Raw genomic sequence first — 23,925 nt, 5'->3', positions numbered from 1 at the left:
AAACTAGGTCCTATGGGACTCAAACTCGGTGGGTGGGTGTAGTTCTGTCCTGGCAAGAAAATGTTCATGTTCGTTAAGTCATCCGACCCCGGGGCCCCCTCCCAGGGGTCATTTGAGGTAAAATGACTTAAAACTGTCATATGGTCATGAAACTAGGTCGTACGAGGCTCAAACTCGGTAGGTACAGTCAACATTTAAAACAACATTTTTGAAGGTCATTTTGGGGTCATCCAAGGTCACCACAGGTCATCTGAGGTCAAATTAGTAAAAACTCATATATGGGCATGAAACTTGGTGGGTACAGTCAACATTTAGAGTTATAAGTTTAGATCATTTTGGGGTCATCCAAGGTCATCCAGGGGTCATCTGAGGTCAAATTACTAAAAACTGTCATATGGGCATGAAACTTGGTGGGTACAGTTAACATTTAGAGCCAAATTTTGGAAGGTCATTTTGGGGTCGCCAGGGTCATCTGAGGTCAAATTAGTAAAAACTGTCATATGGGCATGTCACCATCAGCCTGGTAATCGCGCCCAGGCGAGAACCGCCAAATATGGTAACCGCCTAGTCTATTTTAAAACTGATGCATCAATGACTATGTTCATCATGTCATTATTGTATCATTCTCACATACATTAGGAAATGAATTTGGAGAATAGAGGCCTTGCATGTGACATATCATCCCGTAAATATGGCGGACTACTCAAATGCATTCAACAAAAGCATGATTGCAATCAAATAGGTTGATGACAACATTTGATTGAATGGACTGCACTCCGCCATAACTACGGTGAAGGACACCGGCTCAAATCCTTTGTTTAGAGCCAATCGATAATTTCATGCAGGGCCTCTATACTTTCTGTTAATAAAATACTATGCTGACCTCACACTCCAGTAATTTCAGATCATTGAGCTCAGTAATACATCAAAGAATGTCTTCCAATTCATGAAAACAAATAGATAATCTGCATATCGGATTAAAAGCTTGAGGCTTAATTGCAAGGCCCATTACTTATTCACCAACAACAACATAGGCCTACAAGTGTATATAATGTAGCATGTGCACACATTATCATGTTGTGGATGGTGAATCAAGCTGCAGTGCCTACCCATTCACAAATAAATGCAGTGACCAAAGATTGACGTACTATTCATAAAGCCTTGCTAAATTAGCAACCAACTAGTGCCTTAGCAAGATGCTAAATCCACTAGTTGATAGCTACGTAGCAATCAACTAATTTCTTATTCATAAAACCTTGCTAAACACTTTGCTAACTAGCTATCAACTAGAAATATTTAGCTGATAACTTATTTGGGTGTTTTTGGTGCTATGGCCTTCAACAGTTGTGTAACATCTAATACAATAGGCTTATATAATACATGTCTATTATACTTGAGCTCTGAACCACAGTCAAAATGATCAAAATGTAATGACTCATTGCTGATGGTCTTCATTGAGATTTCGTTAATAAAATTACATGTGTATTTTGTAAGCTATATAGGCCTACAAGGTTGTTACGGCAAATCATAACAAAATGTCCACCATGAGTAAGCCTTCAAATAAGCGTCCGAGAAAGAACAACTTCTCGGAAGTTGAAGCTCTATTTCTTAGCGATAAATATGAAGAATTTAAGTCAATAATTGATGCAAAGCACAAAGATGCGAACACAAATCGAAAGAAGAGAGAGGCATGGGATGACATCCTCAGGCAACACCAATCGCGATTTGCTGTTGAGAGGTCGCTCACAAATTTGAAGGAGAAACTCAGCAAGTTGAAAACCGAAGGAAGAGAAGCACTCCTCTCTCAAAAGTAAGCCAAAACGGCAACGGGTGGAGGGAAGCCCCCGAAGGATCCAAAGTCCTGCTGCACAGAAGATTATAGATCTCTGTGCAGACACCCCTGGATTCAAGGGACTCGATGGTATGGAATCAGGAGGCCTGTCTAAGAAAAGTAAAGAAGAGGAGACAGATGAGGAAACATCAATGGCTCGCGATGACTACTTAGGTGAGTAAATAACTTCTTCATATCATCAAAAATTATTTTGTGGTCATTTTAAAATCACCTGACTGAATGTGATCAACACATCTATGGTTATTATATACATTCACAGAAAAGAACACTTCGAATGGTTTCTGGAGAGAATATGGACTACTAAAATTGTTGGGTTTTAAATATTTTACTTTATTGTACATGACATACAAATATTAACATGCAAATTTGATATATTTTTTCAAGTAATAGGTGTATTTTACATTTCCCCTGTGTAAATTGTAATAATACATAATGTTTGCTTGTCTGTTCTATTTAATAGATGATGAAGAAGATGATGCTGACGATCTGAAAAGTGACCAACCATCAACCTCTGCACCACCCAAGGATGAGACTGCAGCAGAGAAGAAGGCCAAGCAGCAACAATCCTTTGGTGCTCTCATTGACATAGAACGTTCAAATGCACTACTCAAACAGGAGAAGCTGCTGCTGAAACAACAGAAACTAAAGCTGGAAATTGCTCTATTACAGCGACAATTGGATAACACACCTGGTGCAAGCCAAGACTCATCTGGTCAAACCTTTTTAACTTATAAACCGTTGGAAGGGTACCGTAACCATGCAGCGGCAACATATATGCCCACATGTTTTCTATCACTTTAGTTTTAAAATGGGCATTGAAATTTCAATGTGATGTAGTGAAGATGATCCTTGGAATAGTTTTGATTCAGATGTCAATCAAGACATGGACTTTGGAGTTTTCGTGGATGCACGTCTGCTGTACTTTTACAATGATACTTATTTTTGAAAATCAACATATTAAATTAAAAAAGATACTCTGAACAAGTTGGTTGGTTAATGTAACTTTCATGGATTTTGCTTTGAATTGTAAAGCTGCTTTAAAACCTGTTGGCAATAAGCGCTGCCCTTGCTCTTGGTCCATTGAGTGCACCATCGTAGTCCAGTGGTGCAGGTTGAGGTCTTCAGGTTGCCTGTCAGCCTGCAGTGGCTCATTTCTGTCTACTGCAATGTTGTGCAAGACCGCTGTTGCTGCTATTACTTTGCAAGTGGATTCCGGATCTCTCATGCGACTCTGCACATGCATTAGATGGAACCGACGTTTCCATCTCCCAATGGTCTGCTCCACCAATACTCGAGTGCCTTTGTGAGCTGCATTGTAGCGTCGTTCATGAGCAGTATGTGCATTCAGGAGCGGTGTCATCAGCCAGTTGCGACAGGGATATCCGCTATCTCCAAGGATATATCCGTCAACCATATGCGCCTCCATATTGTCCCAGACTTGGCTGCTTCTCAGGATTCTGCTATCATGAGCAGACCCTGGCCACCTAGCAACAATGTTGGTCAGTTTTCCTCTGTGATCACATATTACTTGCACATTGATGGACGAGTAACCTTTTCTGTTTACATAGTCTACTTCATTCTCATGAGGGCGCTCTATCCAGATGTGTGTCCCGTCCACACACCCGATGACTCCAGGGAAGCGTCTCATATTATAGAAGCCATCCTTAATCTCATCAATGTTATTCTGATCGGGGAACTTAACAAAGTCACCTAGTCTTCTACATAATGCATTAGTGACGCGATGGATGGCTCTGTTTGCCGTAGGCTGAGACACTTGTAGGGGATCTCCAACTACACAATGGAAAGTTCCAGTAGAGTAATATTGCAAGGCAATAAGTAATTGCTGATATGGTAGCAGAGCATGGTTTCTTGCAGTATCATGTTCAATGTCTGGGGCGAGTAAGTCAGCAATGTACATGATGTATCCACGGGTAAATCTATATCACGAATAAAGCTTGTCATCGTCAAAGAAGTCCAATGGACTTCTCCTGTCTCGGAAGACGCGTTCTTTCCTTATTTGACGACGAAGTTCAACAAGCTCCATGATTCTACGAGCCATGTTGTCAGTACGGTGTCCAAATGCAGACTGACTAGTTGTCAACTAGTGACTTAGCGCTGCCCCAGATCAACTCTAAGTTTTGGCAAAATTTTAGAATGTTGCTAACTCTAACTGGGTTTTATGAATAAGAATTAGCAATCAGCTAGGCTTAGCAGCTTGCTAAAGTCAATTTTAGCTATCAACTAGGCCTAGCGTGGTTTTATGAATATCAGTCCAGATCATTATGTATGATTTAAACTCATAGGTTTTGGCAATTTGGGATGGGGTGGGTTCAAAATGACCCCATAGGATTATACGGGGGTAAAAATTTAAAATTGCTCAAATACCCCTTTCAAATATATCAAATTATTTAAATAAATAAATAAATAAATAAATAAATAAATAAATAAATAAATAAATAAATGAAAAAAAATTGAACAAATTGTAGCGTAGCATTAAAATCATAATAACCATTGCTGGCAGGCGGATTCGAACCAACGATATTGACATTACCAGTCTGATGCTCTAACACTGAGCTATGCCATCATCTAGTAATGAGGGTCGAGTTTTTAGCGTATACAGTTTTTGTCTGTGATAATGTCGTCTTGTGAAATAAATAAATATAAAGTCTCAATTTTTTATTTAAATTTATTTGATAATTTTCTAACCTATATTTTCTTTAGAGCAGGGACAAATTTTTCCCCTTTTATCCAATTTGGCCGCTAAATAAGAATCTACTTCTTTTATTACTGATTTAATTCCGCGATTTGTTCCATTCAGCAATATCAAAGATTAATGTCAAGCATCTCACGACAGATATTTAGTTGGCTTAGTGGTTTTGCACAGTGCTTTTTAACCGGGAGGTACCGAGATCGATTCCCACCTCTGTCTGCAATTTTTTTTCAAGACTGGGAAATAATAACCTGACATTCGCCGCTGACATTCGTACTGCAGAAGCGGAGTTGTAACTTGTTAAACTTTGCTCCTTCCGTAAAGGGTACATTATTTTGGCACTACATTATTTCTTTTTTCCACATTGCTGGTATTAAATATCAAATGGTCATAATTGGCGGTCACTTCAAATCATCGCCAACTGAACGAGGTTCAGGAATGTCCTCTCATTGTTAATTGTTGGTTAACCCACCACTTGAACAGGATTTAACCAAAGCAAACAAAGACTTAAGCTTTTTTACGAATGCTATACATAAGTATAAGCTTATTATCCTCTTCAACAATATGATTAAAGATTGGTGCTTGACTGGAATTACGTGCTAGTGTCATTGGTTATTGTTAAAAGGCAATAAGGTGTGTAATTGCAATATTTCCTCTGAATAGGAAAGACTCTCTACATCGAACCATGGATGCTGGTGGTTCGAATTAAGCCCGATCCTGACTCCACTTCGCAGCGGTATGCGATGCTGCGATGCTTTTCAAACATCTCAGCATCCCGCGATGAAATTAAAATGTACAGGTGGAGTCAGTATCGGGCTTTAGGAATAAAAACCCAATTCGAAATGATGCGCTTGAGAATTCAACAATATAAATAATGGTAGCTCTATTATAATACACATTAATGAAAAAATTCCAAAATATAATACGTTTTCTGTCTTTGCTTGTCACGTGGTAGGCCTATGTTGAAGTTGCGATTATATTTTTAAATAAGTTTCAAATGAATAACAACAAGACAAAGTGGCCGAGTGGTCTAAGGCGCTAGGCTCATAGAGTACTAAGCGTTGCGCCGTGAGTTCGAACCCCGCCTCTGCCAAACTTTAAAAGAAGTAAATTAAAATTTGACTTTTTTTAATTTCATATTTGGGAAATGTGACTGGGAGAATTTATGTATGGTGTGGAGTGGTGTGATAGGGCATGTACTTTAACTGGCCGGCGCGGTCCGGTCTTTATTGGGCGTTTTATCGGCAGTCAACGAGTAATGACTGATCCAAGTATCATTTTATCATGTGAAATACATTCAGGCCGGTTGCCCATAATATAACCATAACATAACATCAGAAATACCAAAACAACATATTTAAGCCACAGCTAGAAATGAGAATATAAACTGACCAGTAGATTTGTAGTCCTTCTAAATGAATTATTCATGACACATTGGATGGCTCAGAGGAAAGTTAGCTCATTAGAGAGATTGCGATTTCCAAACGTACGTATCGAACGTACGTGCAATCTATTCAAAATCACTCTCCTGTGACGGGATATTGAATAGATTGCACGGGCGTTCGATACATACGTTTGGAAATCGCAATCTCTCTATAATTTGCAAGACTATCCATGCTTTCAAGCTGAAATAAACCTACTCCTCATGCGCGTATTTGAGGGGGGGGCTTTGGGGCGCGAGCCCCCCCGGGGTAAAAGCAGGGGCGGCCAAAATGAAGGGGCGGCGAAAAAAGAACGGGCGGCAGAAGGAAGGGGCGGAGGAAGAAGACGGGCGGCAGAAGGAAGGGGCGGTGGAGGAAGACGGAGCGGTAAAAGAAAAAAGGCGGAAAAAATTGAAAAAGTATAAAAAATTGTGAAAAAATTGTACTATACATAATCCAAAGTGTTCGCAGTCCTAAGAATTGTTATAGAAAAATATACAATTTTTGACAGGTCAGACGTGTCATGAGGAAACGAAAGCTGGTGAAAACATTGCAGATGAGAACAAGATTAAAATCGTCCTCGATATTTCCGGGTTTGCAAAGGACACAATTTTTCTGTGAATCGACCTTAATAGATAGTGCCTGACTCGAACACCTCGACCGGCTCTTAGGGCTTTTTTTTGAGATAATATTTCAACAGAAAACAATAAATTCTTATACTAATGTCAAGAAGAAATTCATATTCTCTGTGAGTGCATAATAGTTTAAGGGTTATATATTTTTCATATATTTATTTGCTTGTCTGCATCAAGAACAAAAAAAAAATGAATTGCATTTTTGCAAGGAGAGTGAGTAAGGTCGGGTGTTAAGGGTAGACGAGGTATTGTTGGTCGAAGCAGCCAAAAAATCTATTTTCATTATCTAAATCAATATATTATTTAACAAAAGTTCATTTTACAAATCATATACTATGAAAACTTGCTTCATTTATTGTTGGTAATGAGTTATGTACGTTTTACAAAAGTGTAGTTGTTTCAGCCTTCTTTACAACATAACTCAAAAACCACAGGACCTACAAAAATATATCTGTGATATTTGAATTTTCTACACACTCGCTTTGAAATGATCAATGCAATCTTTGCCAAAGCTAACTACCATTCGCAAGATGCTGTGAACTACCAAATCGCAACAGTTTAAAATAGTTGCTAACCTTATTAAGTGACGCCATTTTAATATTGATACATGACTTAGAGATTTTACTTGTGCTAATCAGTGCGAGGTCTTATCGGAAATACAGTATCCTAGCCTTTCTCCTTCAATTTCAGGAGAAGGTGATCATTTTTTCGCCAACATGTGCAGTATATGAAGATTTGACATATGATGTAATAATCTGAAATATGGTTAAATGTTAATACAGCACAAGCAAAAGGAGACGGTTAAACCTCCGTGTTTGCAAATTTACTGAATGGGGCCTACTCCCGATTCCAGATAAATATAGCAGGGGGGGGGGGGAAACAATAAACAATATATGAGATATTATCCTGTTTTGCCAAATAAAACATATCTCTAGTTGGTCTAATTGCCAATAAAAGTACAATTTTAATATTTGACCAATTATTTGGAAATATTATCCAGTGAGTGACAATCAAGCTGTACTAAAGATTTCTAATGCTAATAACAGGTCTTTATGCGGCTTTCCCCCAAAAAGTTCCGCAAAATTTCACTTTTATTGCCAGTTAGGTTCAACTAAAGAATTGGGATTGGGCTATGTTAGCAGATAACCTTTTTCATAATGAAAAAGCATTATTTTTAAAATTGGTTCTATAGACCTACAGAATACAAATTATCTTCCGTTAAGGTTTTATGTTATGGTTAATGTTATAAACAGGATATGATACAAAATATATCTAGTAACTTTATTCCAGATACACAATTTCGGTTGCGTTTCAGTAGTTTGGTAATGTCAAGATAATCATGATGACTTACTGGAAGCCATTATATTCAGGCAAGTTTGAGTAGGGCCTACCACGTCTTTAAGTTCAGTTCAGCTCAGTTCAGGTTTATTTCTTGATAGTAAATGAAAGGAGCTCCTTAATTAACCCCGGTAATTAACCCCTGAGCACTACCTGCCGATCTAACATTGCCTCTGATTGGTCAATTACATCATATCTTCACTTTAATCACCAGAATGGAGCTTTGCAAATAATTCACCCCATTTTTTTTTGCGTGGTAAAATTATTCTAACAATCTTGCCGATTGATAATGAAAACTTCTTTCTGGCCAATCGGCAGGTAGTTCTCATCCCATATCCATATATATACTCATCAGTATGTGGTAGAAATTTGTTTTGGATAGAATCATCTTTTCAGCTCTAGGTGTTTTAAAAATGAATTTTAAATTAAAAGTCTTTTGCTTACATTGTTATGACCAATAAGTAAATTAGTTACCACTAACTTAATTGCTTCCACTGGCTGTTACATCCTAAAACAGGAAAATCTTTTAAATGCTCTGCGTGCTAGCCATAGGCTTCAACATGGGAAGTCCACGTATTGAGATATTTTCTCAAAATATTAGGAGCCATCTCAAGAACCACTGAACCAATACTAGGCTTGTTTGTATTCGTTTTAATGCATCTTTCATGCTGATTCCAAATATGATCATGAGAATGGCCAATTCTGAAATTTTTGAATTTTAAAAATAAAATTTGAACTTGTCGTCTGCAGTCGACACCCAAGTGGAGAGAGTTAAATAGACTAACGGTTGTCATGGCTGAAAAGTTAAAATAGCAAAAGCATTTTGCTGTTAAGAATAGACGGAAGTATAGACTTGACATTGACCTCATTTATGTTTGTATAAATTAGGAACGAAACATCAAAGAGTTTCTATACATACATATGTAAAATAATCTGCTTCAGACATGATCAAAATTTGAGTAATATTAATAAATGGATTTAATTGTTCCGAATCGGGATTGAATCTGGACGAATGAAATTTGCAAAATCAGAATAATTTTTAAAACATTAGCAATGACCCAACAAACACAAGAAGTTTTAAACCTTATTCGCACAAGTTTAGAAAACGTTACCAGAAAACGTTTACACGACGGGTTATATAAAGGGTATTATAAAGGGTATAAAACGTTTTTATAACATTTAAAAACATTTTTGAGAACTTACTGCAAAATGTTCTGACATGGTGTTATTTAAGTGTTGACGAAATATTTGCCAAAAATGTTTGCACAAAATATGTTACAATAACATTTTGATAACATTTTAAAAGTGCGTTTCATACAAAACGATTTCAAAACGTTTTCGTGACCTTTATCATGTTTATATAACTCGACATTTATTGTTTTAAATTGTTTTTACCAAAAAAAAAAACCATTATAACTCTTTCAAAACGTTTAACATTAGGAAATGAATTTGGAGAAAACCTTCTGTTAATAAAATAGTATGCTGAGCCACCAGCTTGGGTGGCTCACGCTCCAGTAATTTCAGATGATTGAGCTCAGTAATACATCAAAGAATGACTTCCAATTCATGAAAACAAATAGATAATCAGCTTATCGGATTAAAAGCTTAGAGGGAAGGTCTTGCTGCTCAGCGGGTGTTTGTAATTATTAGAAGGTTTTCTCCAACTTCATTTTGTTTTGTGTTTGCTGGGGATTATGCATAATTAACACCATCAAGTTTTAAAAAAGACCCAGATACTTCGTGTCGAAAAATGTGTGGGCTGTGTGTGTAATGGTTGTCAATAGCTCTCAACACGGTATTGATATTGGCCCAATAATTGTCCAATTCAATTATAAATTACACCTTCAAATTATTCTAATAATAAAAGGATATTGTACTAAAGAACTAATTAATTGGCACTTCATTAACAAGGCGCCTCGCCCAACACGTGAGTTTCAAGTGTCAAATATTGGCAGCCTTTGAAAGGTGGTATGCTGAGTTTTAAAGTCAGACCCTATATCAGAAAAATACAACACATAATGTTTTGAATTAAGGGAGTGTTCGTAAATACTTTGGTATATTTTAGGTCTTTTTGGAAAATTGTCAAATGATGGTTGGCTTTTCCTTACAGATTCATATACTTTAAGTATATGCATATCATTAGATTTATAAAGTTTACTTCGAGGACTGTTATCAAAAATATCAATTTTTAATAATTTGCCATAAAATTTGTATTATATCGCGAATGTAACACAATCAAAGTTATTTGATACAGGGTGTATCAAAATGATTGGTACCCATCAATAATTATTTTGATGTTAATTAAAAAGCCTACCTCTTCCAAATACACTTTTGGATACATTTGAAATATCCAGAATGTATAGTTTATGACTCTTTTTTGCAATTAATTTACAAATTATTTGGATCTTATGTTGAATTTTGATGTGTCAGGCTCATCCATTATCGATGAAAACTGATGGGTACCAATCATTTTGATACAGCTTGTATCAGAAGGGCATTCTTCGTATTCAGAATGTAATTTGGTGCGTCATGTCCCACAAAATAATACTGTGCAAACGTTGCTAAATTACTTGGCAATATTTATATACATTACAGAATAACCTACGTTTGATTAGGGACCGTTCACAAACACTTGTTGGGGGGGGCTGATGCAAAAAAATCATCGCGAAAATTTTGCGGGCCCTCCTTTAAAAACCTCAACAATTTTAGGGCCCCTCTTTTTGACATGAAAATTATGGGTTAACCCCATAGAAAAGCATATAAACTCACTTTTCCAGGAAAATTTGTGGTCAATTTTTGTCAGGCCCCCTCCCCTTTTTACATCAGCCCCACCCCCTAACAAGTGTTTGTGAACGGTGCCTTATTGTATGTGAAAATTTTATGAATGTTCCACTTTTAGTTTGCAAAAAAGATCATCTGGAAAAAATGGCCCGAAGACCAAGTTTCACACGAATATTCAAAATTTTATTATGACCTCTGCATAATTTGTACACACATAATATATACAAATAATTACCCAGCAAATATAAAAATGTTTTTAAAACGTTATAAACGTGTTATAAACGCTTTTTGGTTTAGGTCAAATGTTTTAATAACATTTAAATGTCGGGTTATGAAAAGGTCATGAAACATTCTAAAAACATTTTGTATAAAAACAAACAAAAAACCACCACAATAACAATGCTGTTAAAATGTTATTGCAAAATATTTTTTGGCAAACTTTTTTGTAAAATATTTTGGTAAAACATTATATTAGAATATTTTGCACCAAATGTTCAAAAATATTTTATGAATGTTTGTATTTAAATGTATTTTGGTTACTACTTCATGTAATTATACACAAAATTAGGGTTAGAGTTAGGGATAGTTTATGGTTAGGATTATGGTTATGGTTAGGGTTAGGATTAGGGTTAGGGTTAGGATTAGGGTTAGGATTAGCTTACACGAAATAATTACATGAAGGATCGACCTGTATTTTATATAACCCACCATATAAATGTTTTCTGTACAACGTTTTGTTTTTGCTGGGATGTCATACGATACTAATGTAGTACCTGAAAGTGATTTCAATGTTTCATGAAAAGTAGAATTTTAATCAAGTTCTCACGGCTTGATTTAGCACCATAATATTATAAAAAATTCTTTCATATCCAAGTATTGCAACTGAAATTGTCCTAGAACCAGTTTTGTTGTTTTAGATCGACCATTATGTGTGCTATATCACGTACTAGTATAATGAGACACCGAGTAAAGGGGCTATTGTATAACAAATCTGTAAAATGCGTTGGAAGCAGAATTTATTTCTGCGCACTTTGACACCTCATTTGACACGATAGCCCAGAAAACAATAAAACACCGGTCAATTTAATGTAGTGAGGTCCAGATTTGAAAGTTGCACTTACATACAAATTTTATAATATAAAACACTCAGATATCATCACACAGATTTCCTTCCATTACACTGAATGCATTACTGCAATACACTTACTGCAACTTTCAAATCTTGGGCTACATTGATTTAAATGTATGCTGTGACGTCAATATTTAGTCAATTGCTACAAATGAGGTGTCAAAATGTGCAGAAATAAATTCTGCTTCCAACACATTTTACAGATTTGAAATACAGTCACCCGGTTTTGAAAAATGGTCATTATTTAAGGGGGGTTAGTTACTTTTTTTGATATGTTTGAGATGTACACCAAGTACATGAAGTATTGCACGACAATCAAACGCCTCGTGTTTTGACATGAAAATTGAAAGCTGTAGTAAATTACCATATCGTTTGATTGAAGTAACACATTTCTGAAATTCAAAATGTATGTGAAGGAAAAAACTGACCAATGACATTTCTAGCATATGATAGTTGGTATATGTCATGTTTACTTTAAAAAGTCATACCTGAGAACAGTTTCTATGATATCCTATTAACGTCACCATTGCATGAAAACGAGGGCTGAGAACCTGAAAGCCGTAACTTTGGCTTTCTGGTTCTCAGCCATCGAAATGTTTAGGCATATCTGAATGTCATTTTGAGAGCTTTACTCTTGTTTAATGTATAAAGGAACATGATGCAGTCATGTCTACAGTAGAATTCATCTCGACCTTTGCAGGACTTAACCCCATTAAAAGCTATTAAACCAAGATAACACTCATTGAAACAGCTCAACTGATTAAATCGGATCTTCTCTGGTTGTGCACAAGTGACTGTTTTCATGTGCGATATCGCAATAAAGCTGGTATTCATAGCTTCAGTTGGGTAACCGATTATAAAGGAAACGAAAGGAAACAATGTTATGTGTGGCTTTGTTCACGAAATCAGACAATGGCGTGCTTTTTGTAAACCAGCATTCTTGAAAATGAGCAACATAATGATTTTTGACTTAACACGGTTTGGAAATAATTTCTTCATATTTTTGGTGTTATCTGTCGTTTACATGTCCTTCCTAAAACACAAAAGTACGACCCTCTCCAAACACCTAAATTAGCTAAAAATTTAGGACATGTTACAAAACTATATTGTCTAGAATTTTAGAAGAGTACTTTTAATATTGGCCGGTTATTTTTCACACAGCGACGTTAACTAGGCAATGTACTATTACCTATAACATTAACTAAAACACCAAAGTACGAATATTTCCAAACATCTAAATTAGCTAAAATTTAGGACATGTTAAAAACTATATTTTCTAGAACTTTAGAAGAGTACTTTTTATATTGGCCGGTTATTTTTCACACAGCGACGTTAACTAGTCATATCCCCATACTGTTAACGTAGGGCTATTTGTAAAGGTCACGCGTCAATGGGAAAGAGCACTGTGTATTGTGTATAGGAAAACGGACAGTAACTGCAGTATGATTCAGTACTTTTGTCATCTTTAAAGGATCGGATAGCGTCGTTTGTACAGTATTTGTTGTGGGACTGAGAGCACATCAGGTACACCAAGTTGTAGTATAGACAGAATACGAGGAATGACCATCTGATATCAAATAATTTAGATTTTTTTTAAATTCGCGATATATAATACAAATTTGATGGCACATTGTTAAAAATTAACATTTTAATCATCTAACAGTCCCCGAGGTAAACTTTATGAATCTAATGGCATGTAGAAAAACCGCCCATCATTTGAAAATTTTCACCTTTTGTATTGAAGATATACATTTTCCCTCAAAGACCTCAAATTATTAGATATCAGAATGACATTCCTCATATTCAGAATGGAATTTGGTGTGTCGGATGTGCTCTCATGTCTCACAAAAAATACTGTGCAAACGTCGCTATCCGATCCCTTAAGTTTGCTTTTGTAAATTAAAGTGTAATAATTTAGTTATGTTAATAGTTGACGCGATCAGTTCTAGCAAATTAACATAATTTGTTTTTAAGAATGCGATTTTTTTCTCATTTTTGATGATTCAACCAAGCGATCCAAACAGGTCATTATGAAACGTCAAACATGTTGTCACACCACATTATTAATAAGCCTAGTTACATACACTTATTACATCAACATACACGCGTAAATGTAAAGCGATTTGTAACTTTTGAAGTATAGGTTCTATAAAGTGCACATGACCTGAAAAGGATGGCTGAGGGAATTAAGGTCGAGCTGTGGTAAAACAAATGCGGTGGGTCGGTTAAAATCTTTTATATTGCATAACAAATGTCTTGTTAAAAAGGGAGTCTCCGGTAATCATAACATTATGCCTTATATGTTGGAAAAATAATTATCAAGCATGAATCACATGGCTGTATTTAAAACAAACTAATATTGACTATAAAAACGAATAAAAACAATCGGCTCTCAACACGCGATATTCAAAATTCCCGCGTGCAAGTGCAATGCCGTAATCATGTAATGGTTATTTGTGCTCCATTGTCGTCAGCCTTCATTGTGTTACCGAGACGTCATTGCACTCGACAATTTCGGCGCCCGGGAATTTTGAATATCGCGTGCTGAGAGACGGATGTTTTTATTCGTTTTTGTTTAAAATAAAACCACGTGATTCGTGCTTGATAATTATTTTTTCTTACATATAAGGCATAATGTTGTGATTGCCGGAGACTTCCTTTAAAAATTAAGTAATTCCAATTGTGTCCAGACATGCCAGACGCACATTCGCCTAACAGAAGTGATGTAACCGGATTAATTACCATATCAACCGGTCTACACTTTTTTAATACATTGACTTGTGCTATAAGCAAGCTGCACTCATCACGCTGCGTATGTGTACAATCAATGATTGAAAACAATACAGCTCTTTTCAAAGACACTAAATTCGCGATATAATACATATTTTATGGCAAATGATTAAAAATTGATATTTTTGATATTTAACAGACCTCGAAGTAAACTTTATAAACCTGATGATAACAACATTTTACTCAAGTTAAACTATCTTTTGAATAAAGTGCTCAATCCCAAAAGGGAGAGCGTATAAAAATTCAAAGAACAGACCTTCCAGAATAGGTAGTCGTTACTCTGAGTTTCATGCCTAAAAGGCAATCGTCAGACGACACGATGAAATGCTTTGGGTGGACTACCATCTCTTAGGAATGTGAAAGAATATACATTCCATGGTGTCAACACAGCCAAAGTCTATTCAGAGTCAGTCTATCTATCGGAGATAGTCAGAAAGTGCTCAACCGCAAAGCAGGAGCGTATGAACTCAGAGTAACGACTACCTATTCTGGAAGGTCTGTTCTTTGAATTTTTATACGCTCTCCCTTTGGGATTGAGCACTTTATTCAAAAGATTTCTAAAATGTTGTTAATACGCTCCTGCTTTGCGGTTGAGCACTTTCTGACTATCTCCGATAGACAGACTGACTCTGAATAGACTTTGGCTGTGTTGACACCATGGAATGTATATTCTTTCACATTCCTAAGAGATGGTAGTCCACCCAAAGCATTTCATCGTGTCGTCTTACGATTGCCTTTTTAGGCATGAAACTCAGAGTAACGACTACCTATTCTGGAAGGTCTGTTCTTTGAATTTTTATACGCTCTCCCTTTTGGGATTGAGCACTTTATTCAAAAGATAGTCTAACTTGAGTAAAATGTTGTTAATACGCTCCTGCTTTGCGGTTGAGCACTTTCTGACTATCTCCGATAGACAGACTGACTCTGAATAGACTTTGGCTGTGTTGACACCATGGAATGTATATTCTTTCACATTCCTAAGAGATGGTAGTCCACCCAAAGCATTTCATCGTGTCGTCTGACGATTGCCTTTTTTAGGCATGAAACTCAGAGTAACGACTACCTATTCTGGAAGGTCTGTTCTTTGAATTTTTAAACCTAATGATATGTACTTAAAGTGTATGTAGCTGGGATGAAAATTCGACGATCAAATGAAAATTTTATTCGTATTGAAGATATGTAATTATTTCCAAAAAACACCAAAAAATTTAAGTCTTTTTTGGGAAAGAATGTATAATATTCAATATGAAAGGTCAAAATTTCAAATTGCTCGTAAGCTTTTCATCCCAGCTACATACACTTTAAGTGCATAACATTAGATTTATTTATAAGTTTACTTCGAGGACCGTTAAATATCAAAATAAAATAAAAATTTTTAATTTCAATAATTTGTCATAACATTTGTATTATATCGCGAAATAAAAAAAAACTAAATTATTTGATATCAGAAGGTCATTCGTCGTATTCAGAATGAAATTCGATATGTCTGGTGTCAGATCCCACAAAAAATACTGTGCAAACGTTAATAACCGATTCCTTAAAAGTATAAAAGAGAATGATATCAAAATATCCATGTATTCTCTTGATGCTAAAAAACATACAAACAAATAAACACACAAACATGCACCTCAAACAGAAAATATCTTCATAATTATTCTTCCAATGAAATTGCATTAAATGAATGGACTTTGTGTTTGCATAATTCTGGACATTTTAATTTCAAATCCGAGGGAAATGCAAGTAATGCAAGGAAAACGTTAGAATGTGATGGGTACCAATCATTTAGATTTAAAATATAGACTCATAAATTATGATCAACGTTGAAATGGAATTCAGATAAAACACAAAATGGTTTTAAAATGTTTTAAACTGTTTTTGTTTGGTCAAAAGTTTCAATAACATTAAATATCAAGTTATATAAAGGACATGTAAACATTTTCAAAACGTTTTGTATGTATATAATGTTTTTAAGATGTTACCAAAATGGTTATTGGAAAATATATAGTTGTTTACGTAAGTTGTTTGTCAACACTTAATATAATATCATGTTAGAATGGTGTGCTACAACTTAGAATCAAGAAAATGGCTGGATGTAATCTTTGAAGCAGTCAAGTTAGCTCAATCGATAAGGCGTTCGACTATGGTGCGAGTGGTTGCGGGTTCGAACCCTGACGGTGCCTAGTTTGCTCTCGTGGAAAAATTGAGTTAGCTTGAAATTCCCCTGGACAAGGAACTCACTGCTTATTGTCTCGTTGTAACCCGTACGAAACCCGGGGAGCTGATCCTGGTTGCGAAGGTTATTTGTGGAATGTCTAGGGTGTGCGCTCTTGAAGCTGCAAAGTCCCTGAGTTGTTGTTAAATGGTTTATGGAATGATGTGGGGCCGTAGTGGTCAGCGACAACCTGTTAAGTGTGCTGAGGCTTGTGGATCAACTAGGCGTTGTGCCTGTGCGTAGCGCACTATAAATCACTACGCTTTATTTTATTTTATTTTATTTTTTTTGAAGAAAACACTGAACAAAATAAACTGAAGAAGACACTGAACAAAATAAATTAAAGCGTACTTACTTTATTTTTGGAAACAAAGGCAGAACTTTTACAATGATTTCTATTGTTTCATTATTTTCAGGAGAACGATATAAAGCATTATACGATTATGAAGCCAGAACAGCAGATGATTTAACTTTCAGGAAAGGAGAAATACTTATAATCACAAATAAGAGGTAAGAATATATCAAAATTATAAAATTGAAAAAAAAAAAAAAAAATTATCACCAATGAAAATAAAAACTTTTTGCATTTTTCTCAAAAACTAATAAAACACTGGTATCAAAAGTTATGCATATTATAGGGGCAATACAAGGAATCCAGTTACTACACTGGAATTTCAGTGACTCAAGACAAGTAGTTATTGATTTATTGATCAAATATTGGTTTTCCTTCATTTTTGACTGTAACTCCACAACTGTTGTCTGTGCTGAAATAACATTTTCAGTGCAGTAGTTGTAGTCCTTGCCCTTATAATATACATATCTTACTTGTCACCAATGTGCTATAATATTTGAGAAAAATGCAAAAATAGACACCCAATTGGTCAGGGGTGTAGTACCACCTTAAAACATGTGAGATTAAAAAGCACTATTATGTCTGATTGAATTGGCGTTTGATTGAATTGATTCATTATTTCTTCCCACACTCACTCCTTATTCCAAGATTTCCACGAATAACACAATTGTCTTATGAATGAATTAATGAATCTTTATTTCCATAATAAAAAGCAACAAAATACAAAGAAATTCAACTTAATTGTCCAAAATAATCTAAAACAAAAAAGTCTAAAACATTCAAAAGGTGACATAAACGTATAGCCTACATGATAATAGTTGCAATTTCCGTGAAGAGAAAATATTTGAAAGAGAAGAATAGTAGTTTTAGGGGAAATTGAAAGTGATAATATAAAAGGTAATATAGTTTGGCGACTTTCAATCACGCCAGGATATAAAGCTGATTAGATATAGTATAGATTTATCATAATTTATGTTCAGGTAGGTTTATGAACCTAATTTCGATATAGGTTATACATTACGATACTCGGATCGAGACTTTAATGTATAATAATTATGTGAACAAAGAAACAACTTGTTCGTGAAATTCAATTCAAACAACAACGTGCATTATCAGGCAATTTTGCCAAGTTAGAATTTTATTCCAATATTTTTGTTTGTTTTTAAGGGCTCAAATAGCCGTATTTCGAATTTTGAATACGAGGAATGTTCCTCTGATAACAAATAATTTTGATTTTTGAAATTCACGTTATAATATACATTTGATCTCAAATGATTAAAAATCATATTTTTGAAATTTAACTGTCCTTGAAGTAAATTGTATGTATCGTATTATTCCTCTAATTTCGGGAGATAAAATCAAAATGATTTAATATCAGAATTATTCAGAAGGACATTCCTCGTATTCAAAATGCAATTCGATGTGTCTGATGTGCTCTTAGGTTCCCCAAAATACTGTGCAAATGTTGCTATCCGATTCCTCAGGCCAGTAGCGTAGCCAGCGGGGGGGGGGGGGCAGGTGGGGCAGAGTGCCCCCCCTGACAAAAAATGAAAGAAAAAGTGCCCCTCTGACAAAAAATGAAAGAGAAAATCAGGAGGGCAAAGGAAAAGAAAAGGGCAAGGAGCCCTTTTCTAGCAAAATTCAGGGCCAAAATAGTGTAAAATACAAAATTTTTCCGCGCTACGCGCGCACATTGTAACAATAAAGCCCTTTTTTAGCCGGATAATGGACGAAAATAGTGTAAAATACCATTTTTTTTCGCGCTACGCGCACACTTCATCCCAATAAGGCCCTTTTCGGGAAGCTCGAAGACATGTATTGTATGATGCAACTGCAATTTTTTTCGTCTGTGCCCCCAAAATTTTATTTTGCCCCCCCTGACCAAGAAAGCTGGCTACGCCCCTGCCTCAGGCCCGCTGAATCTTGCAATAAAACAAATGTGAAAAGAACATTTTGAGGGCTTAGGGCAAGAACCAGCTATGTCCACAATTACATGTTACTCATTTCGGCAACAAATGGACGGTTAATTCTGCCCTGCATAATATAATGTAAGTGACTTTGGGGGTATGTACAATGTAGATGGTCACTTGCTGACTTGCATCTAACTAACCATGCTAACTGTTTAAGTGACCATGCATATACCCCCGAAGTAACTTGCATTTATTATGGAGGGCATGGATTAACCATCCATTTGTTGCCGAAATGAGTAACATGTAATTGTGACATAGCTAGTTCTTGCTCTAAGCCCTCGATTTGAAAAAAAAGATTTAGTATATAATTATGCTTAAAAATGATATTATAAGATTTGCCTACTTTACTTATATTATACTGGGGAAACGATTTAAGCATCAGTAAGGATCTCCTGTACTTGTGTATATGCGTAATATCTGTTTGTGTGTATTGTGTACCTCGACTGTCTACATTAGTATCCAGTTTTAAGCACCGTTTATCGGTGGGAGCTGTGGCCTAATGGATAAGGCGTCCGTCGTGGGTCGTGGGTTCGAATCCCATGCCGGCACATTCCCTTGCTTTTTTCAAATTGGGTTGTGTGCCGGGCGGGATTTGTGTTTGTTGTCTTGTTTAATTGTAACACTTTGGGTTGGTAAATTGTTCGTTCTTTCTTATTAATTATATTAAGTTTCCAAATCTAAATTTGGCAAAAATCTTGCATCATTGTTTTTAAATGTCAGTACCTACGTATTGTAGTTTATTAACGTCTCATTTTTATGGTAGGCAACCCTAAATTTAAACCAATTTACGTAATTGTAACTTTTTCTTTCTTTCAGTGATCCGAATTGGTGGTTGGCTACATCCATGTCAACGAAGAGAGAAGGATATGTACCTAGGAATTATATTGAACCTGCTGATTTACTGCAAGCAGAGGAGTGAGTTTTGTTTCTCAGACATATTTTGAAACAAGTAGATAAATGAAAGTATTATACTTAGTAAATTTTTTTTTTTGAGGCGACAGATAGCGGATGTCATTATTAGCGCAACAGTGTGCTCATTCAAGAATGTTGAGGTATGTGCGTTTGCTGAATAGCTTGTATCGTTATTGATTGCTTTACGAAAGCAACATAAGTTTATGATGGATAATCAATTCGAACAGGTCGATTCATATTTGCACAACGTATTCTTAATAACATGTGACCATATTTTGGATAATGGGAAAGCAGACAAACAAACAAACACCAAAACAAATAAACAAGCAGACACTATATGCGTTCGGTTTATTTTTAATAGACAATGATAGGTAAGCAATATCAACTGGTGTGAGTATAATTTATGAAGAGTTCGTTTCCAAAAGGCGCTAATTCCGTGTGTACATTTTCTTGCATATTGTAACATTTTAAAGTTCAAATGACATTTAACGATTGGAATGGACATGTTTGTAACACTAGCTTATTTTCAAATTATTTTCAAAATCTTTTTATCTCTAAAGATTCTCTATTACAAAGTTTTTAAATGGCTACATATTGGATTTAGCTCCTTTTGGAACAAAAAAAAATCTTTTATGTTAATTATTTTCTTATTCGCACGTGGGAGGTTAAAGAGATTTGCCATTATTTTTAACCAAAAAAGTATCCTTTGGAGTTAGCGCCTTTTGGAACCAAACTCTTCGTATGCTTAGTTAATCTTTTACTCTCTAAGGTGCAAATACATGTTTGAAGAATTCCTGAAGGATTTACACATTTTTAGCACTGTAAATGTACTTAAAAGAACCTACGTGTAGAAATATTCATTATCTAACCATTCCTAGAGTTCCTGTACAGCAAAATATTAAAGATGATACCTAATTGTTTTACATGTCTTATTAACTACACTTATGATTCAAGTTAAGGAAATAATATTTAGTTGCATCATTAGTGAGTTCAATATTACGAGGTGCATGATAGATGTACTAGTGCAATGGTCAGGATGATATTTGACGAAAACTTTGAAGCCCTAAAGCACAGAGTGTTAGTCCTAATTAACCGTCGATGTATTCGTCGAATGGGTTTTGACCATTGTGCTAGTGCGAAGTAATAATCCATCATACACCTCACTAATTGAATTTGACTAATTCACTATGCGAGTCAATGTCATTGTAGTATAACTCATTCCTATAAGACGCGTCTTCTTTACTTCCCCATTCTCTCCTCGTCTTTACCCTATTCCCTTGAAACTTTCGTCAACTGACTCTCGGATGCGATCAGCTGGTTCTTTGAGAAAATGACAAGGAAAGAAGCAGAAAAGCAGTTACAGTTACCAGGAAATTCAAGAGGAACATTCTTAATCAGAGGTAGTGAGACAAGTCCAGGTAAGGAGTGTTGGAATAGGAGCATATTTTATGGGGCAGTTAGAAAGAAATTCTTTAGAAAGATACGAAAACAAACAGAAAAGCCTGATCCTTTTCAGGCGAGTCGAAGGCCTAGAGGTGCTTGCACTAACATGTTGAGACAACTGAAGCTGACACACAAGAGGTATGGGTTCTATATAGGAGATACAAGGCTTAATATAAGGAATGTCATTTACGCCCATATGCATGATTAAACTGGATGGTTTTTGCCAGGCATTCATCTTAACATACCTGTATATCAATGTCATCTCAGTTGAAGTGTGCTGACAAGATACAGGGTGAATCCATCACTATGGATCACAGTGGCTTCATCCCAATGGCATAATTCAATAACCTCAATTAAACAATCATAATGCAAAATTTGACCTCAAGTTTCAGAGTATGAGTTTTTGTACACAAATTTTCGAAGTTCATTTAATGAATGTGCAGATGTATTGGGGTTAAAGAACGGTGCCTTGATAGATGAGCATGTTGTGGATCCTAGTGTATGTTCCTTTATTAGCTAAAATATTAGACAATAATTCAAAATATACATTTTTTTCACGTTTCAGGTGCATATTCTTTATCAGTGTTGGACCACGATGACCAAAGAGGTTTTAATGTGAAACATTACCGCATCAGAGCCTTAGATAATGGAGGATATTATATCAGCACAAGGATCACATTCCAAACATTACAGGATCTGGTAAACCACTATACATGTAAGATATGTTTATCTGTCTTATTCAACGAATGTAATTACTAAGCTGTGTAATTAAAACACGTTGACAATAGTCTAAAATTCAAAATACCAAATGAGAAATCTGTAGAAGAAAATCGGCTCCCTAATTTAATACAAAAGAAAACAAAGTTTCAGCAGAGCAAAGCAAAGCAAAATAATGCAAACAAAAATCAGATGTGTTGCCGACCTAAAAGACTACGAAATCCAGCCGTGGCCTTAAAATGACCTCTGATGAACTTGAAATGGCCTTGGAAAAAAATGAACATATGTTCCTACATTTAGGCACATGTTAACCCTAGCACAACTGAAACGCATTAAATCTCACTAAGAAAACAACTGCGCATTCCACGTGATGCCATGACGTAATCAGCTTTTAAAGTCATATGTACCCACGAAATCGCTGGCCGGGCCAGCGAAATCCCTGTGGCTACCGGTCGCTGATCTTCTGCTTTGCATAGGAGGGATCCGAGATTCGAACCCGGGGGTACAAAGTGACCTCTTCTTCTCTCCTTTATCACGTCTTCTTTGCCTTCCGATAGCAAAAGAACCAAGGGCTCCGTTAAGGTTAACCTAACCTTTCAGACAATCTTCTATTCAGTATTTATGAGTGCGTCCAAAACATTTACTTTTTTTTTTATTAATTAATAAATTATAAGTTATTACCTGTTTACTACGTATTTAAGCATACTATACTTTCACTATAAGACAACAACAAAAAATGTTACAGTAAGGTCAATCAGCATGACCATTGCTTAATTATTCCATATTGCTTCTTTCAATTTGACAAATGTGGCATGAGCAGATCCAACTAGACCATTGATAATAGAAGCAATTTTGAAAATGAGCTAATATGTGACGTGTCATGTCAAAAGCAGACACTTTTGGGCAGGATCGTAAATGGAGAAAGAGCCAAAAATCTGCCCGGGTGATTTTTTAACAATTTGGGTTTGTTGCGAATTTGTGATGTTATTAATGTTAAAAATATTGTCTGATAGTTTCAGACCGGAATTTAACTGGCATCTTGAATTTTTTCAAGGTACTTCCTACTCTCAACATTGTCAATAATATTTTTAAAGGCCGATATCTCAATTTCCAATTTTATAATACCATAGCTTACGAACTAAATATCTTCGCTTAGGAATGTCCGATTTCATTGGGGAAAACTGCTTTTGACATGACACGTCACATATGATGTAAGCCTTACATACGTGATAACAAAGTTGTGAGATTTTACAATGCCATATGTCTTATATATTGTATTGTATTGTATTGTGTTGTATTGTGTTGTATTGCATTCTATTCTATTATATTCTATGCTATGCTATGCTATGTTATATCACTCATACATAAATTCTAGACAGTTCATTGGTTGATTACCATTTATCATTTTTACTATCACCCTCTCCGTGTGATAGTCTTTACCATCATGTGCTCTGCCGTAGTGCGCCTGCGCCAAGCTGTGCGCTGACTCTTAGACTCGCCGATTTAGTTATGGGGTGGACCCCAAAATGTGAAGTATATCACGGCAAAACATGGTGTTATGTTGATGAAAAAATGTATTTCCTACCTTAAATAGTATTTTAGTAATAGAATTTATGCATGAGTGATATAAAACAAATATTAACTGTCTTAAATTCGTGTAATG

General features: G+C 35.6%; 1 protein-coding gene across 3 annotated transcripts in view; it reads left to right on the top strand.

The window, feature by feature from the left end:
• Nucleotides 1–23,925, top strand: part of LOC140140117 (tyrosine-protein kinase Yes-like) — a 68,518-nt gene that overhangs the window by 14,015 nt on the left and 30,578 nt on the right. For all 3 annotated transcript variants that reach the window (XM_072161950.1, XM_072161949.1, XM_072161948.1), the window contains 4 exons: nucleotides 17,285–17,378; nucleotides 20,007–20,105; nucleotides 21,417–21,520; nucleotides 22,111–22,260. In XM_072161950.1, the coding sequence (XP_072018051.1) occupies nucleotides 17,285–17,378; nucleotides 20,007–20,105; nucleotides 21,417–21,520; nucleotides 22,111–22,260 (447 nt within the window). The remainder of the gene's footprint in view (nucleotides 1–17,284; nucleotides 17,379–20,006; nucleotides 20,106–21,416; nucleotides 21,521–22,110; nucleotides 22,261–23,925) is intronic.

Source organism: Amphiura filiformis, chromosome 18 (assembly GCF_039555335.1).
Source record: "Amphiura filiformis chromosome 18, Afil_fr2py, whole genome shotgun sequence".
Classification (NCBI taxonomy): domain Eukaryota; kingdom Metazoa; phylum Echinodermata; class Ophiuroidea; order Amphilepidida; family Amphiuridae; genus Amphiura; species Amphiura filiformis.
The sequence above is the reverse complement of the archived record's forward strand: the minus strand, read 5'-3'. Positions and strand labels throughout refer to the sequence as shown.